The 18,389-nt window shown below is 49.9% G+C and overlaps 1 protein-coding gene across 11 annotated transcripts in view; it reads right to left on the bottom strand.

The window, feature by feature from the left end:
• ADGB (androglobin) overlaps positions 1-16,990 on the bottom strand; it is a 193,047-nt gene extending 176,057 nt beyond the window's left edge. For 10 of the 11 annotated variants that reach the window (XR_011650164.1, XM_058307606.1, XM_058307614.1 and 7 more), the window contains exon 1: positions 16,859-16,965. Coding sequence is in view for 10 of the 11 variants with exons in the window: in XM_058307606.1 (XP_058163589.1) it covers positions 16,859-16,932 (74 nt within the window). In the remaining variant the exon portion in view is untranslated. Of the gene's footprint in view, positions 1-16,858 lie in introns of all 11 variants that reach the window. The other variant, XM_058307617.1, reaches the window with a different exon arrangement.
• Between the last annotated feature and the right edge of the window lie 1,399 nt (positions 16,991-18,389).

Genomic DNA, 18,389 nt, shown 5'->3' with positions numbered 1-18,389 from the left:
TTCCTGGTGCCTCTGAAAGAAGACGAGCTGATGTGATGCAATGGTACAGCAGGCTAACGTGATGAGATGATGCAATGAGGAGACACAATGAGAGACACAACAAGCAGGTGGTGGACATGGCTCAAGTGATTGGGTACTATAGCAGTTTGATATGGTTATGAATTCCGAAAATAGATACTGGATTATGTTTGTAATCTGTCTGTACCTGGGCATGATTAAGTTATGATTAGGGCTTTGATTGGGCCACGTCATTCGGGCACTGCATCCCCACCACTTGGTGGGTGGGGACTCACAGATAAAAGGCATGGCAAAGGACAAAGTGGAGGGCTTTTAATGATGGGATTTTTGATATTGGAGTTTGATGCCAAAATCTTAAGCTGGAGCCCCAGGAAGTTAGCATGCAGAGGAAAGAGAAGCAAACCCAGGAAAGGAGGAACCCAGGGAGCCTGATCGCTCACAGCCGTTGGCAGCCATCTTGCTCCAACACATGAAATTAGACTTTGAAGAGGGAAGGCATTTATGCTTTATGGCCTGGTATCTGTAAGCTCCTACCCCAGATAAATGCCCTTTATAAAACCAACCGATTTCTGGTATTTTGCATCCGCACCCCTTTGGCTGGCTAATGTAGGGATCTCCCTCCCCGATGGGAGGTCCCGGGTTAGGGTCCCGGGGCTCCTAAAAAGAAGACGAGAAGACGCAGAGCAGACAGCAAGTGCAAACAAGGGGCGGGGGGCAGCGAGAGGAGGCTAAGAAATAAAGAAATAAATAACTTTTTAAAAAGCTATGATTAAATTCTAAGAGGCAAAAATAAAAGAGAAGGAGGAAGATCAGAGGGAAACCAATGTGCTTGCTTTTCCTTTAGTATAATACTGAATTAACCATATACTTTATAGGAAAGGATTTAAACATAAATACATATGTAAAAAATTTAAGAATATTCCAACAAATGAAAAAGTGAAACTTCCAATTCTACATCAGTTTGGGACCTTACATTTGGAAACGACCCATTGCAGGGTCCGTCACATGTAGAAGGGAAATTGGGAAACCAACATTCCTTTAATTAGAATCAAATCAACCAATATGTCTGGAGAGTAAAATGTTTTAGAAGATTATAATTTCAGTATGAGAAAGGCGACTCACTTGTTTTTAGCTGACATTTAGTGGACACCTGCCCTGTGACAACTGCCAGGTGATGGGGCTGCAAACACATCAACAGATCTCTTGTGCAGGATGCAAGCAGGTGAACAGGTAATTTCGGTATAGCATGCTCTGCAGAGATGGAATGACTCCAGTGCAGAGTGTGAGGGCATGTGGGCAAACCTTTGCAGGAGGCAGCATCTGAGCGGCCGTGGAGGAGAAGTAGAAATGCTGCAGGTGAGGAGTGGGTGGAGGGGAAGGCAGCTCAGTCCCTGGCAGAGAACACGACGCCGGGACCATGACTGCACGTGGGTAGGGGTATGGCAGGCAGGGGGCGGAGCTGGAGACTCCAGGAGGGCTCCCCACCCAGGGCCTTGTTTTCTAGCCAGTGTGGACTCTGCCCACTGCACAGACAGGCACATTCATCCTGCATTCCCCAGTGGGCCCCTGGGTTAAAGCAGGAAGGCTAAAGAAATACAGCCTCAAAATGAGCATAATAAGGACAGTAACTCTGCAAGTTTGTTTTCAGATCATCTCCATCAGATCTGCACTCTTCTAAATAAAAAATCTTGTGTCAAGATATGTCCACTACATCAGCAACACCCCAACAATTTTTGTTTTTTTTTTTAAGATTTTATTTATTTATTTATTTCTCTCCCTTCCCCCTCTCCCCCACCCCGGCTGTCTGTTCTCTGTGTCTACTTGCTGCGTCTTCTTTGTCTGCTACTGTTGTCAGCGGCACAGGAATCTGTGTTTTTTTTTGTTGCATCATCTTGCTGTGTCAGCTCTCTGTGTGTGCAGCACCAATCCTGGGCAGGCTGCACTTTCTTTCGTGCTGGGTGGCTCTCCTTACGGGGCACACTCCTTGCATGTGGGGCTCCCCTATGCGGGGGACACCCCTGCGTGGCACGGCACTCCTTGCGTGCATCAGCACTGCACATAGGCCAGCTCCACGTGGGTCAAGGAGGCCCGGGGTTTGAACCGCAAACCTCCCATGTGGTAGATGGATGCCCTATCCACTGGGCCAAGTCCACTGCCCCCCAACAATTTTTAAAAAGATAATACATGTTGGCAATTGTATCCAATTTGGCTTTTCACTTTTCAGGAACGATCACTACCCATGCCTGCAACATCTTTGTGCTAAGTTCTGGTAAAAGCAGCTTTAAAACCTCTCATCTCAATATTTAGAAACCAAGTTTAAAAGTCAGGACCTAAGCCTGAGGGACACTGCCACCGTCCAAGGTAGAGTGACACGGACTGGATGTACCCTCGTACCTGACACACCCAAAACCTGGCAAAATACATGAAAAGATGGTTTTCAAGACACTGGACATCAGGACATGAAGGGCGGTGATCCTGAGAGGTGGGATTAAGTGAGGTGACCCCCCACCCCAGTTGCCCTGGCTTACAGCCCTGAGGGGGTCCTGGGGACACAGAGCAGGAGAGAGTCAGCCAAGGGCTGCAGGCAGGGGGATGGCAGACTGGGGCACCACATCCTAGAGGGCAGGGGTGAAGCAGGAGCGGCCAGAGACCCTCAGGGCCCCCTGGAGCCCCACAGGAGGCCTATTGGCACCTGTGTGTGCAGAAACTACCGGAGGATTGAGGAGCTCAAGTGGGGCCAGCAAGGGCCCTGCGTCCACCTGCTACACTGTGCATGACAGCCTGAGGCAACTAGTGGACCCCAGGGAAGATCATGCTCTTGGAGCCCATCTGCTCCTGTGGGTTTGGGACCCTCTGATTGGGTCGATTCCATTGGGGGCATGGACTGGAGAGCGCCAGGGAGGTGTGCCCCAGGGGGTCCTGGTCCTCCTGCTGGATCCTTTATAAACAGAGGATTGAGAGCAGAGACGCACAGAGGGAAAGCAGCAGAGAGACCCTGAGGGGCCGGGGGAGAGGCCTGGAGGCCGAGGTGGACTCAGCCAGGTACAGAGCAGGAAAGAGGCCCCGGGAAGCTGAAGGAGAAGAGGGGGGAGAGGAGAGAGGGGAGCCGCGTGCCTGGTCGCCCACGGCCGAGCTCAGGAGACATGAGCCTGGAGGAGACAGAGACAGACCAGAGAGCTCCACATGCCTCGCTGGGCATGGGAGTCCAGGGTCACCAGCAGCCCCTGTGGGGACAGCGTCTCGGATGACGCCTTCGTGTGGACATTTCCACAGACTGGGAACTGTAAGCTTTTAACCAACCATCTCCCATTATAAAAGCCAACCCCTTTCTGGTCCACTGCGCCCAGCAGCTTTCAGCAAACTAAACCACCTCCCGCCAGCCCCGCAGGACTTGGGGACAGCGTTCAGAAGGAGCCTTAGCGGGAGAGCAGGCGATCGGTCCTGGACTAAACACAGCTCTTAACACTTAACGCACCCAAAAGCAACATTGGAAAGGATCAAACTGTTCCCAAAAAACTAAACTGCACCCTAGAACAAAGCTCAGGAATATTTATAGGAATACAAAAGTACCCAACACCCAGAAACGTGAAATTCTCCATGCCTGCCGTACAATCAAAAATTACTGGGCATGGCAAGGAACAAGAAAGTATGACCCCCTTAGAAGAAAAACAGTTACTTGGGTTTTTTAATTTATTACTACTATTAATATTGGAATAATGAAAATACTCTAATGGTGATTGAATTGATGAATGTACAACTATGTAATTATACCACATACCATTGATTGTTCACGTTAGATAGATGGTATGCTTTATTAATATGTATCAATAAAACTGATTAAAATTTTTAAAAAGTTTATGAAACCTCATGTAAAATACGAATATGGGTGATATTGCATAGAAAAGACTGTTTTTGCAAAATATAAATACAAATACACTAGAGAGAAGGAAAAAGTATAGCAACTATGTTCAGCAGGGGAAGCACAGAGAGATTGAGAGTGATGAGTTTTGTTTGTTTTTTGTTTATTATTACTGGAATAATGAAAGTGCTCTAAGAATGACTGAAATGATGAATGCACAAATATGTGATTATACCAAATTCCAGTGATTGTAACTTTGGATGGATTTATGCTTTATTAATATGTACCAATAAAATTGATTTGTTGAAAAAAATTGAAAAATTAAAATAAGGAAAGAAGAAGGAAAACTGTCTTTATATTTACAGATGACATTAGAGCCTATGTAGGAAATTTATCAAAAGCTTCTGGAAATAAATGAGTTTAGCAAGATTGTAAGATATAATGTAATACAGAAAAATTAGCTGTACTTCTATATACTATCTAAAAGAGCAGGAAATTAAAAATTATTAATATTATTTCCAATAGAATATATTATGAAATCCTTAGGATAAGTCTGATTATGATGTTCAAGATCAGTATACTGAAACTACACAACTTTACTGAAAGAAATTAAAGACCTAAATAAATGAAGAGACATACCATGTACATATATGGGAAAAGTCAATATTTTAAGATGTCAGGTCACCCCAGATTGATCTATAGATTCAGTGCAGCCCCAACCGAAATTCCAAATGGCTTTTTAAAATAATTTGACAAGTGGATTTTAAATTTTATTCCTAGAAATAGGCTCAATAACTTGGAAAATGAAAGATCAATTGTAACAAGATTGTACAGCAGTTGCATCAAGATAGACAAACAGATCAAAGAAACAGAAAAGAGTCTAGAAATAGACCCACACAAAAATAGTCCACAACTGCTTTTGAACTAAGTTGCAAAGCAATTCAGTAGAAAAAGAATAATCTTTTCAATAAATGGTACTGGGAAGTAGGATATCAATATGTAAAAATAATTTCCATTCATGCCTGGCATCATATACAAATACTACCTCAAATATGTCTACATGTATAACCAAAATTTATAAACTACAAATACTAGAACTATGAAAATTAAGCTAAAACCATAAAATGTCCTGAAGGAAACATAGAAGAAACTCTTTGTCACCTAAGATAGTGCAAAAATATCTTAGAAATGATATTGAAGACAATCCATAGAAGATAAAAAGATGGACTAATTGAACTTCATCAAAATTTAAAGCTTCTACTCTTCAATGGACATTACTAAGAGAACGAAAAAAGAAAAAGCAAAAAACAAAACAAAACAAACCCAGGCTGAGAGAATAGTTGCCAAGCATGTACCCAACAAAGGAACATATTCAGAATATAAGAAGAACCCTTAAAACTCGATTTTTAAAATGGGCAAGAGATTTGAAGAGATACTTTACCAAAGAAGGTGTATGGATGGGGTGCTACACAGAACCTCTAAATGCCCCCCCAAAGATGATCTACCCTCCTCCCCACAACCTATGCATTTGATCCCACACAGCTGATCTTAAAATAGAGGTGCCTGGGGTGGGCCTGACCTCCCCCATGAGAAAGCAGGTAGCTCTCTCCAGCTGGCAGTAGAAAGCTGTCAGGGGGATGTGGGGTGTGAGAAGAACCCCGTGTGCCCCTGCTCAAGATAGAGGGGCCACGGGAAAAGGAATGCAGTTAGCTTGTCAGACGAGAGAGGGCCCAGGGGCAGTCAGAAGGAAAATGGGGACCTCAGACCTGTAGCTGCAAGGAGATGGATTCCAATACAAACCTGAAGAGGCGTGGAAGTGGATTTTCCCCAAACCTCTGGATAAAAGCCCACATTGACTTCAACTCTGTGAGCTCTTCAGCAGAGAAATAAGCTGAGTGCACCCATGCTTTTGGCTGCAGAACTGTGAGATAATAAGTGGGGTATGATTTTAAGCTTTTAAGTTTGTGATCATTTGTTACACAGCAATGGAAAATGAATCCAGATAGAAATAAGCAAATAAACATGTAAAAATATGCTCAATATCAGTTCACTGGCAAAATACAAAATAAAACCAAGATGAGGGAGAAGACACGGCTCAAGTGGCTGAGTGCCTGCTTCCCACTTGGGAGGTCCCAGGTTCAGTCCCCAGCGCCTCCTCAAAACAAAAAATAAACACCAAGAATCAAATGAAAAAACCAGCTCAGGGGAGCGGTGTGGCTCGGTAGTTGAGCACTGGCTTCCCACATACAAGGTCCCGGGTTCAATCTCCAGCCCTGATACCTCAAAAAAAAAAGAGAGAGAGAAAACCAACGAGAGTTACCAATATTCCCTATTAGGATAATGGCTAAAATTAGCAGGATGAGTTATAGTAAGTGTTGACAAAGATGTGGAGCAACTGGAACTTCCATACATTGCTGATGGGAATGTAAAATATTAAAGTAAGTGTGTAGTTTCTTAAAAGCTAAACACACACCTACCATAGGATCTAATCATTTCACTCCTAGGTATTTTATCTAAGAGAAATGAAACACATGTCTATATAAAAACTGTACATGAATGGGCATAGCAGCTTTGTTTGTAATAGCCAAGCCTGCAAATAACACAAATGCTAACTACCAGGTAAACGGACAAACTTATTGTGGCATAGCCATAAAATGGACTCCTGAAGAGTAATTAAAAAAAAGTGACCTACTGTTACTGGCAACAACACTGATTAATCTCAAAATACTAGGGTGAAAGAGGCCAGACAAAAAGTGTACAAAAAGTGTGCATGATATAAAACTCTGTAAAATGAAAACTAATCTACAGTGAGAGAAAACATAACAGTGGGTGTTTGGAGAATGGGGTGGGTGGGCAGGGACGGGATGGAGGGATTATCGAGAAGCACAAGGAAACGTTTTGGGATGGTATATCTCTTCATTATCTTGATAGTGAGGATGGTTTCATGTGTGGATTTATGTCAAAAGTTATAAAACAAAGTAGGGCCCATTGACAAGGCGCTGAACTCCAGAGCCATCTGCCATGGCTGGAGGACCTGGGTGTCTCCATAGCTGTCAGGAGCACCTCTACCTCGGGTTGTATCTACTTTGGCTGTCTCTGAGATCCTGCTGAGATGTGTGTAAACATGACCCCTCTGATGAACTCCTGACTCATTTTGAAGTCTCTTAGCCATATAAACTCATTTCTCTTTACCATTTCTCCCTTTACTTTGGAACTTCTGCTCCTGAGCGTGATGGAGTTGGACTCGGATGTGACATTTCTACACATGCCTCTTCTGTCACTTTTACTGAAACTGTGGTTGTCACTGGGGTTGGTGTATGCCAGACGTGAATCTCTGGACAGGCCATGTGCCAGCTGAGACCTGAGCCTCAGCAGAGTTGTAACACCTACTCTCTGGTTCATTGGACTTACCCAGGTCAGCTAACAGGGAGGTGAGGATGGTCAACCACTACACCAGGGAACCGAGAGAGTCTACAGCTGCAAGCAGGAGAATCCCATCCATCAGCCATGTGGGATCTAAGCCCCTGCTCCATTTAGAGGTGGAGTGGATATCACCATTCCAGGGTCTTCAGGATGGAGGAATAAAATATGGATTAGAGTGGACTTACTAGTATTCTACTATAGAACGATTAGGACTCTAGCAATAGAAGAAACTGTATCATTGATGTGGAGACAGTGGCCATGGAGTTGCTGAGGGCAGGGAGAGGGAAGAGGAGAGGTGATGTGGGGACATTTTCTGGACTTGGAGCTGTCCTGAATGATACTGCAGGGACAGATGCTGGACAGTATATATCCTGCCATAATGCACTGAATGAACTGGGAGAGAGTGTAAACTACAATATATACTATAACGCATGCTGTGTAGCAGTGTTCCAAAATATATTTATCAAATGAAATGAATGTGCCACACTGATGAAAAAGGTTTTTGATGTGGGAGGAGTAAGAAGGGGTGGGGAGTGGGAGTATAGGGGAACCTCTTATATTTTAATGTAATATTTTGTGTGGTCTATGTATCTTTAAAAAAAAAGTTTTTTAAAAAGTGAAAAAGTTATAAAACATTAACAATTAAATTTAAATATAAATTGTATTATATATTTTATTACCAAATCATATGCAATTAAATATTTTTTGCCTACATATTTTGTCTTTCATATATATATATCTATTCTTAGAAAATTAGATTCCAAAAGTTGTAACTGGGAAAAGCCAAAATTGTCTTTATGTATAATGAAAACAGTCCATGATTGATTAAAATATATTTTATAATCCAATTAATAAAACTCTAATAAGATTTTTTAAAACTTAAAATCACTTGCCAATCACATACTTTGCCAAGACAGCAGAACTATTTCTTTAAAATCCTTGAGTCAATTAATAAGATTGTGTGATATAAGGATGAATGTAGAGAAGTCGAAAACTTGCAAGGGACACTGTAGCTGGCACAAAGCTGTTAAGCTTTTAAGCAGAAAAAGCTACAGCTGGTTTCACACACCACATACATGTCTATGAGTGTTAACTCAATTATTTTAAGAACACATGCTCCCCGCAGGGAGGGATAAACTCAAGGAAAAGGGTGCTCTGGAATTTGGCCATTGTTTTCTTCATGCATGCTGTTTGGTAAGAATGTGACTTCATTGATAGCGGGAGGCAACTTATTTCGGCAATGTGTAGTCAGCTAGGAGTGTCAGCAAAGACCCTAAGGAACCAGGAAATGAACAGAATTACACAAGCAACTCAATTTGGGTTACAGGCTTCCTGAGTCACATGCTTCAGAAACAGCAAATGTTTTAGGAAACAATTACAAATCTTAACAAAATAAGAAATAACTGAAAGTTAAAGCCAGGTTGTCATGCTGACCTCGTACTCACTTGGCTTTATTAAAGTTATTGAATCAGTACTAAAAACTTCACCTGTTATCTATATTTTGCAATACATTTGGCTTGGGTGAATACAAAGATCAACAGGACTGAGTTCCTAAACTTGAATAACTTATAACTAATGAAGATAAATAGGCACAGTGACTAAAATTCAAATGCAAAGTGAAAAGGATTATAACAAAATAAAAACGAAGTGCTTTATGAGCACAGAGCAGGGGAGAGAGCTTCCATCTCGGCAAGTCGGTGACAGATTCATGGAGAAGCGGCCTTTAGTTAAAAAGGTGGCCCTGGAGTCAAAAAGGGCGCAAACTAGAGGCGGGCAGGGATGAAATGAGAGCCGCCATCTGGAGGGAGAATCAGAAGAGCCTGGAAGCCAGGGGACGCACGGCGCCAAGGACGGGCAGAGGCGGGGGTGCCTGGAAGGTGGCAGCGGCGTTCTCCCAAGGATGAACCGGGAAAGCCGCGCATTTGGGAAGGAAAGCCTGCCCTGCTTCTGGGGCGGAGGACGCATCCGAGTCGGTTCGTCCAGGGTGGACTTGAGCTCAACGGCGAAGGGCAAATGCAGCAGTTTTAGATCAGGGCTGATTGTTCTAGATGATCAAAGGGGAGAGTGTCCAAAGAAGAGAGGAGAGCCAAGGGACGTCACCAAAGGATGGCCTCACACGGGGTAGAAGGACAAAACCAAGGCAGGGGCAGGTCAGAGAGCAGGTGTTCCTGGAGCCAAGAGAGGCGAGTGCGCTGGAGCACGTGCTCGCGGGCAGCTGGGGCCCCCGGGAGGGCTGGGCAGTGGTCCCGTCCCAGGCTGGGGCCACCTTCTGGCGGCAAAGACAAGATGCGTAAAGAGCAGGCCCGAAACACGGGGCACAAGTGTGCAACTTAGGATCCACAGTGACAGTCCCCAAAATCCCCGGAGGGAAACCTCTGCAGCCCCAAGGCTCGTGCCCCCAGGCCGGAGTGCTGCCCGCACCTACACTATGGTGGACTTTGCCGTGCTGGGAGCCTGCCCGGGCCCCGGGGGGCACCTGACCCAAGGCGGGGCTCGCACCTGGCTGTCTCCAGCTTCCAACACGTCCACCTGGTGCGCGGAGGGGCCTGCTGCCAGCTCACCCTGACCGTAGTCTGGCTCACACCCGGGCAAGAGCACAAACCGTGCGCATTCTTCCTGTCACCTCATGTGGAGTTTGAGATTGTTTTATGAATCCCAAAGGAGCACAGCGTGTTTCTAAACTCATCTCCCCCTGTGGCTGTGACAGCCTCGATCACACCACGCCTGCTGAGGGGCCTCGGCCAGACGACCTGGTGAGACGGCCCCGGGCTCTGGACTGGACCGGCCAGTGGGCGTCCCTCAGGGCGAGCCTGCCCCTTCCTGGGTCTGATATAAACCCAGAGGCACAGAGAGACACAGCCCCGGCCAGGAAGCTCTGCCCCGCTGGACCCCGCCCCGTGAGAGGACCAGAGGCCCCCCGAGGATCGACCCCTGCGGGAGCAGACAGCGGAGCTCGGGGAGCTGGGCTCTGGGAGACGCTGGAGGGGAGGCAGCGACCCACCGGCTCAGCATCCTCTCCCCACGTGCTCTCCCCAGCGGCAGCCCAAAGGCGAGGCAGCATCCTGCAGGCGTCTTGATCTGGACTTTGCACGGCCTTGGAACTATGAGCTTTTACTCCAAATAAAATGCCTTTGTAAGAGCCAACACGTTCCTGGGACCTTACATAGCAGCCCCACGGCAGACTAAACCCCTGGAAATCCGCACGGTTTGGGTGACGTGCAGGTTCTTCCATTAATTTAAGAACTGCTGCCTCGGATTCAGCGACTGCCCCTCCAGACACTGCGAAACCCGGCCCCTGCACCAGACACGGTGCCGGGTCTGACAATGGAGAGGACCGAGAGGCGCTGTGGGCTCGCCCTGGTCTCGGAGAGAGCCCTGGAGGAGCGCCGACGGAAACCAGCACAGCTGGAACCCAAGACCGGCATCGAGGAAATGGGCAGCAAGGGCCTGCTGAGCCTTGGAGGATTTTTAACAGAAATAATATGGTATCAAATATGTTCATCAGGGCAAAAGGATGGGATAAAAATAATTGCAATATTTGGACTATGGTATTAATCTCGATATCAGCAAATACTTGAAAGTAAAAAAAGGTACTTCAGTTTAAAATGTACCATATCGTATTCAGCCACACAAATCAGCAGGGTTTAACCCCAGAGGCAGGACTCCATCAGCGCGGACCTACGCTGGAAAGTAACGTACAATGAAGTTTCAAAGGCCTACGTGGGTCTTCGTTATGATGGTATCAGCATCGATCTCCTCTAGCAAGAGTGGAAGTGCGAACGATTAGTAGTGCTTATAGCTGATCTTACATATTACACAAAGCTATCAAAGGTGTATTTTCAATGCCTTGGACACAATTTGCAGTAATCTTATCTCATATTGACTGGCATAATCAGTTCATAGATTATTTAAATTAATCCTTGAGTTAAATCTATGACCTAGAAATACCAAAATAATAGTAAAGTGAATTAAAACACTTTAAAAATAGTCACTTAAGATTGAGTCACTATTAGTTTGCTAACCCAGAAGCAATGCTTTGGGCCGAGATTCAACACGTGCAGCAGACACTCCTCAGGGGGCCTCTGCCACATGCAAGCAGGGGCCGCCCCGTGTCCGGAGCACCTGCCCCAGGGAGTGGCCGGCTGGGCCTCCTGCCTGCAGACTCAGGTCTCTCTTGGGGAGCGCCCCCCCACCCCGATCCAGAGTCCACAGCTTTATGGCGGCCACGCCAGTCACAGTCACGGACACCAGGTGCCCGGCCTGGCAGAGAATGCAAAGGCAAGGCTGCGGGGCACCCAGGTCGCCGTCGCCGAACCCCGCCCCTGTCCAGACACGGGGCGCCGTCACCTGCACGTGCTCACACAGGTCACCACTGCACCCAGAGCGCCCAGGCGCGGACCAGGGCGCAGACCCTGCGCAGCCGCCTTCCCGGCTGCGACGCTCCTCCCTGCATCAGAACTGCCCGGTTAGGAGTTAGGGTTCTTCAGAGAAACAGAACTGAACGACAGATATGCAAGGAAACATGGGGTTTACTGTGAGAGGCGGCTCTCGCGGCCAGGGACATGGGCAGGCCGAGCGCCCCAGGGCAGGCTGCCAGCTGGAAACTTGGTTAAAGTTTCGACAAACTCCCCAGGAGGAGCTGGCGGCAGGGGAGCGGGAAACCCTCCTCCCGGCACTGGAATTGGTGCAGCAAAGCCAGGAGTTCTGAACTGTAGAAACTCACCACCGGCTCTCCAGAAAGGGGGCTGGACAGTTTTAGTATGCGCAGGCCCAGAGGAGAGTCAGTCTCCAAATTCTGAGCCGCGTTTTTCAGTTCTCATAGGTTTATGTAGGATTTCAGGTGGGATCAGCCTAACGTTTGTTCATTGGCTAGCGCGTTGCCAGGCGAAATTTTGCAAGCAGGGGGTTTGGAGAGGCAGAATGCAGCTGCAAGGATTTACCAAAGAGGGGAGCATCACTCCTTTGATATCTTCCTGCTAGGCCATGTTTTCACAGCTGATTTACTGAAACAGGGGGCAGGTTATTCACTTGACATTCCCGGCAAGGCCATGCCCTCACAGGCCTGATCCACAGAAGCGGGGGCAGGAGGGACTTGTTAGATATTTTTGCAAGGTTATGCTTTTTATTTCTCAACGGAATCACCGCTTCCTCTTTGAAGTCTGTCTGACTGGAAGAGACATGGCCCCTTGCTGAAGGCCGTCTCCTCGGTGGATAGAGATGTAACCAGCCAAAGACGCTACCAACTTAATGACAATGTGGTCCACAAAACGGCCTCCCAGGAACACTTAGGCCAGGGCTTGCTTGACCAGACAGCTGGGCACCACGACTGGCCGAGCTGACACACGAGCCTAGCCACTGCGGCCAGGGTCAGGGCTGCCCCCGCCCCCCGTCACCTCAGGGCAGAACCCCACTGCCCGCTGTCCTGCCTCCAAGTCCACCGCGGATTCCTGCAGACACTTGCCACCTCACCTTCGTCAGCCACCACTGGGCAGGTGAAGCCTTCCGAGTTTCTCATAGTAACGTCTCTTACTCTGCTCATCTCATTCTGCGCCACGTCCAGCCACCTGGCAAGCTCAGGCATCCCACGTCCAAACACAGATGGTGACGTCACCACCTGGGTGGCCCCTGTGCCCAACACCCTACGGCCCGCACCGGCCTCCTCGCTGGCCTGCGCCTGTCGGAAGGGGAAGGGGCTGCCACGAGCGCAGTGGCCCCCCGGCGCACGTCACGTCTCTAGCGCGGCCCGCTGCAATGCTGGAGCCCTTCTCTCCGCCCCAGCGCAGCGCCGTCTTGCATCCCCGTGGGACTCCTGCGTGCCTCTCTCCTCCCTGGGTTATCAGCCCATCAGTCCCCGTGGTGCTCCCGCATCCACTGTTTCCTGCTTCCCAGCTACTCAAGGAAAGACCGTGAAATGGACGGGGTTAAACAAAGGGGCTTTCTTCGCTCAAGGCTTTAAAGTTAGGAAAAAGTCCAATCTGAGGCAGCCTCATGCGATGCTTTCTCCTGGAAGACTGGCCTTCTGGGGACCCCTGGTCCTTAGCGTGGCACACGAGGCACAAGGTGGCACCTCCTGGGCTCTCCCTTCTCTTCTGGGTCCCTTGATGCTCAACTCTGGCCGCCTCCTCTGGCTTTCCCTCCCTCTGTCTGAATTCATTCCGCTTATAAAGGACTCAAGTAATGGGCCTAAACCCATCCTGAGGGGGCCACACCTTAACTGATGCAACCTCGCCAAAAGGTCCATTTTCCACAGGAGTGGATTAGTTTAAGGACGTCCTTCCCTGGGTTCCTACAGCTTACACCCAGCACAGCCCTCCCCCAGGGCGCCCGATGACTTGGGGACATGAAGAGTGGGCTCCTGTCACCAGATCCCACATTGAACCACAATGAACCACATTGGTTCATTGACCTTAGTTGTTTGTTGCCTCTGGAAACTCCAAAGCTCAGCATCTCCATGTGTTTCCTCGGCGCCCCCTCTCACCTCTGCCCTTGGTGGGAGAGCTGTGAGGACTCCCAAATGCTGTGTCTCACTCTCTTTGGGGGGCTTTTCCCTGACCTCCGGAGAGAGAGGAGCATATTATCTACCAGCCCCCGCTGCCTGAGTGCATGGACAGTTTTCTCTCACCAAGAACCCATTTGATAAAATGCTCAGTAAGATCATGAATACCTCTGTTTTATTACTTTTACATTACTGGTCACAACTTGGCTTATGTGACAGCCCTATTTTGAAATTTCATATAAACAAATACCTATTCATCTTTTTTTGAGACTTCTAGAAATTTAGAAGTGCATTTCAGTCAATAAAGCCAGCTTAACTTGAGCACCAGGAAATAGATTTCATTCTGTGCTTGGAAGAGGTTCAAGGATATTTCATCACCATTAAAAGTCCAGAAGGTTACATGGTTCTTTTCAGTTTTGCAAATTACCTGGTTATTCTGTGTTGGTTTGAATGTGCTGTTGGAGGTGGAATAGAATTTTGTGACAATAAATGCCAAATTGTGCCCCTATTTCAAACTGGCCATCGAAGGTCCAAGTATTTTAGTCTTTTTTTTTTTTTAAAGATTTATTTTTATTTATTTAATTCCCCTCCCCTCCCCCGGTTGTCTGTTTTCTGTGTCTTTTTGCTGCGTCTTGTTTCTTTGTCCGCTTCTGTTGTCGTCAGCAGCAGGGGAAGTGTGGGCGGCGCCCTTCCTCGGCAGGCTGCTCCCTCCTTCGCGCTGGGCGGCTCTCCTTATGGGGTGGACTCCTTGCGCGTGGGGCTCCCCTACGCGAGGGACACCCCTGCGTGGCAGGGCACTCCTTGCGCGAATCAGCACTGCGCATGGGCCAGCTCCACACGAGTCAAGGAGGCCCGGGGCTTGAACCGTGGACCTCCCATGTGGTAGACGGATGCCCTAACCACTGGGCCAAAGTCCGTTTCCCTATTTTAGTCTTTACAGCATATGCATTAATGGTTCCAATGACTTAATACGTAGAACTGCAACTCTTTTTGTCATTTGTGTTTTGTATGATATTCACAAAACTATTTTGTACTTTGAGAAGATGAAAATTATGCCTTGACATCACTATAAATCTTCCAGTGGCATGTAAATGAAAGAATCTTCAGAATGCCAATTAATTTTCAAATTGATTAAGTTAAACCAGTTTATAACTTCTAATTATATTAGGTAGCAATGAAAGTTATCATTTTTAACAGTTGTAATGTCAATAAAACAAATATTATTCCCAAAGATTAAATTTTAAAAAGCAGATAACTTAATTTAGAAAAATGAATTAAATCACAATTTTAAACACTTTACTGCACCAAAATTTCCTCACTTATTATGGACCAAGAGGAGCTAAACGTATCTGATAAAAATCAAGGCTGTTTAGAGCTGGAGGGAAAACAAAGAAGGGAAGGATGGGAGTGCTGGTTGGGAACGGTTTTAATTAGATAGTCCCTATGTGAAGAAGAGAAACCAAGGGTGAGAATAGAAAACTGACTCGTCCAAGGCCACAGAGCAGTGGGTAGGAACGGGTGGCAGCATGAACCCTGGGGTGGAGATTTCACCCTGGCTGAGACACAGAACTGGGGAATAGATGGCACAAAAGGGTGTAACTCACGTAAAAGCCAACGGCTCAGTTACGGGCATAATATTTCTTGGTGATTCGAAAAATTATACACTGGTGAACTCAGCCAACAGCAGATCAGATTGGACGAAAGCAAGACCAGGTCACCAAGCTGGGAGCACATTTACACCAACGTGGTGGCCCGAGCCTGGCCTGCAGGTGTAGGACCCTGGAAGAGGACACTCTAGGGCGCCACTTCCGCTTTCTCCCTTAGTTCCACCCCATGATGATGTTAGAATTGTTTGCATGCATTGGTGTGAAGCCTCAGGCATGGTAAAAGGACACAGAGAAGCCTATCTAAATCTCCCCAGCCCACACGAGTGATGCCATGTTTATCCTCTAGCTAGGAAAAGTTTGCCTCTCCTTTTCAAAAATACATACACATCTTATGGAGACATGTGTATTATAATGCAACTCAGAACTCTTCTGTGAAAAAAAGGAATATGGCAGAAATGGCATTATTTTGTCAAAAAGTAAAGAGAAGCCCTGGCAAGGGGATGTGCCTTATGGAATCTGGTCAGATCAGTTTCTTTAGGGGATTTAAAAATCTTTCCTCTTTCAGGATATAAACTTCTTCAAGGCAACGATTCTCTCAGGTTCCTGAGAGCTGTGAGCCTTCTTTGTGCATTAGTTATAACCATCATTGACAAAAGGATTTTTGTGTTGTATTCAAAAATTACTTTGCAACTGTTAAAATTATTGTCATTCATTAATTCGCTCATTCATTCATCCATTCAGTAAATAATGTTGAGTGCTTGCTATGAGCCAAGAAGCATTCTAGGTGCTAAGGACAGAAGAGCGTATAAAATAGAGGAAAAAAAAATCCCTGGCCACATGGAACTTACATTCTATCAAAGAAAAAAGTAAACACGATTTTATGCTGATCTTAGCCAAAAGTCCGAGCAGTGAAAAAACATTTTTAAACAGTAAAATTAACATTATGTTAGGTGAGCAGACATACCAGTGAAAAAAGCAAATTAGCAAAGGAAAACAGAGTATTTGTTTCTTTGGGTTGTTTTTTGTGTTTCTGGCAGGAAGAGGGGGTGGTGTGCAGTTTCAAGTCAGGTGCCTGAAGAAGCTGCACGTGACCTGCAGGCGAGTCTGAAGGAGGTGAGGCAGCCCCCCTTCCCAGCACCTGCGGAGGCCTCGGGGCCGAGGGGGGGAGGCCGGGGGCCCGCAGCTGGGGGAGGGGGGCGACTGGCGAAGCACAACGCAGGGGAACTTTAGGACCCCGCCCCAACCGCCCCCGCCCCCCGCCCGAGAAGAATCCTAAAATTACCGTGAGCCAGAGAGCCGGAGGTGGGACACTTCCTTGGAGGGAAAATTAGTAACAGGAGCCCCGCGTTTCTGTGTCCCGCGGGTCTGCTTGGACCGGGAGAGCCGCGCTCCCGCCGGGGAGGGGTCGTTGCCCCGCCCGGGCCGGGGGCTGGGGCCGGGGGCGGGCGCCCTTACTCCTTGGACTTGTCGGAGCTGTGCGCCGAGTTGATGCGGTGCACCTCCTTCTTCTTGGCCTGCTTGGTCGCCATCGCCGCGCTGCCGCCCCCGCGCCCGCGTCCTGTTGCCTGGAGACGGGGCGGGCCCTGCGGGGGCGGGGGCGGGGGCGGGGGCGGGGGCGGGGAGCTCCTGGGGGGCGGGCGGGGGCGGGGGCGGGGAGCTCCTGGGGGGGCGGGCCCTGCGGCGGGCGGGGCGGGGGCGGGGAGCTCCTGGGGGGGCGGGCCCTGCGGCGGGCGGGGCGGGGGCGGGGAGCTCCTGGGGGGGCGGGGAGCTCCTGGGGGGGCGGGCCTGCGGCGGGCGGGGGCGGGGAGCTCCTGGGGGGGCGGGCCCTGCGGCAGCGGGGGCGGGGGCGGGGAGCTCCTGGGGGGCCGGGCTCTGCGGCGGGGGCGGGGAGCTCCTGGGGGGCGGGCCCTGCGGCGGGCGGGGGCGGGGGCGGGGAGCTCCTGGGGGGGCGGGCGGGGGCGGGGAGCTCCTGGGGGGGCGGGCGGGGGCGGGGAGCTCCTGGGGGGCGGGCCCTGCGGCGGGCGGGGGCGGGGAGCTCCTGGGGGGGCGGGGCCCGGGGAGCTCCTGGGGGGGCGGGCCCTGCGGCGGGCGGGGGCGGGGAGCTCTTGGGGGGGCGGGCCCTGCGGCGGGCGGGGGCGGGGCCCGGGGAGCTCCTGGGGGGACGGGCCCTGGCGGAGGGGGGGGGGGGGGAACGACGACACAACCCTGGCGGGGAGACACCTGGGGAGGGAGGCGAGCCCTTGGGCGGGAGACGAGCCGGGAGGTTCCTGAGGGAGGGGCGAGTTTCAGAGGGGGGTCCGTGCCCAAGGGGGCCGGGTTGCTGAGGAGGGAGGCTGGGGGCGGGCTCTGGGGAGGGGGCGAGCTGCGGGATGCGGAGCGCGGGGGGTTCGGAGTCCCGGGCTGGGCAGGCAAGGCTTTGGGTGAGTAGGGGGGCTGAGTGGGGTCCCTCGGGGGTCGACGGCGCGCGGCCGGGCGGGGGGACGCTGTCGGAGCCTCCTGGGAGCCCGAGCTGTCCAAGGCGGGGTATCTGCAGGCCACCTCAGGCCTGCGGCGGCCGAGCCTCACGTGCTCCTGCAGGGATTCCTCAGACGGCCTTTGGGGACCCCGAAGCTGGGGCGGTCTGGAAACGTGGTCTGTAAGCTGGGTGGCGGGGTCTCCGCAGGGAAGGCTGGGTGGGGGTTCCCCGCAGGGAAGGCGTGTCCTGACCGTCTGCTCAGCTTAGGCAGCCACTGCCCTGGGTGGAGGGTCCCAGCCCAGCACCCCAGGCCCAGGCCCCGGCCCTTCCCGCGGGCGGCAGACGGCGGTCTGCGGTCTGTGGGGGCGCGCCGGCCCCTCAGCACAGCGCCCCGAGTGCGCGCAAGGGGCGAAACCACAGCGGGAGACGCGGGTCCCCCCCTCCAGGACAGACTGGAGATGGACCTGGCCGGGGGTCCCTCTTGTGCTTAGACCCAGAAATGCTTCAGGAAGGGAGCAGCAGAGAGCATGG

Source organism: Dasypus novemcinctus, chromosome 11 (assembly GCF_030445035.2).
Source record: "Dasypus novemcinctus isolate mDasNov1 chromosome 11, mDasNov1.1.hap2, whole genome shotgun sequence".
NCBI lineage: Eukaryota > Metazoa > Chordata > Mammalia > Cingulata > Dasypodidae > Dasypus > Dasypus novemcinctus.
The sequence above is the reverse complement of the archived record's forward strand: the minus strand, read 5'-3'. Positions and strand labels throughout refer to the sequence as shown.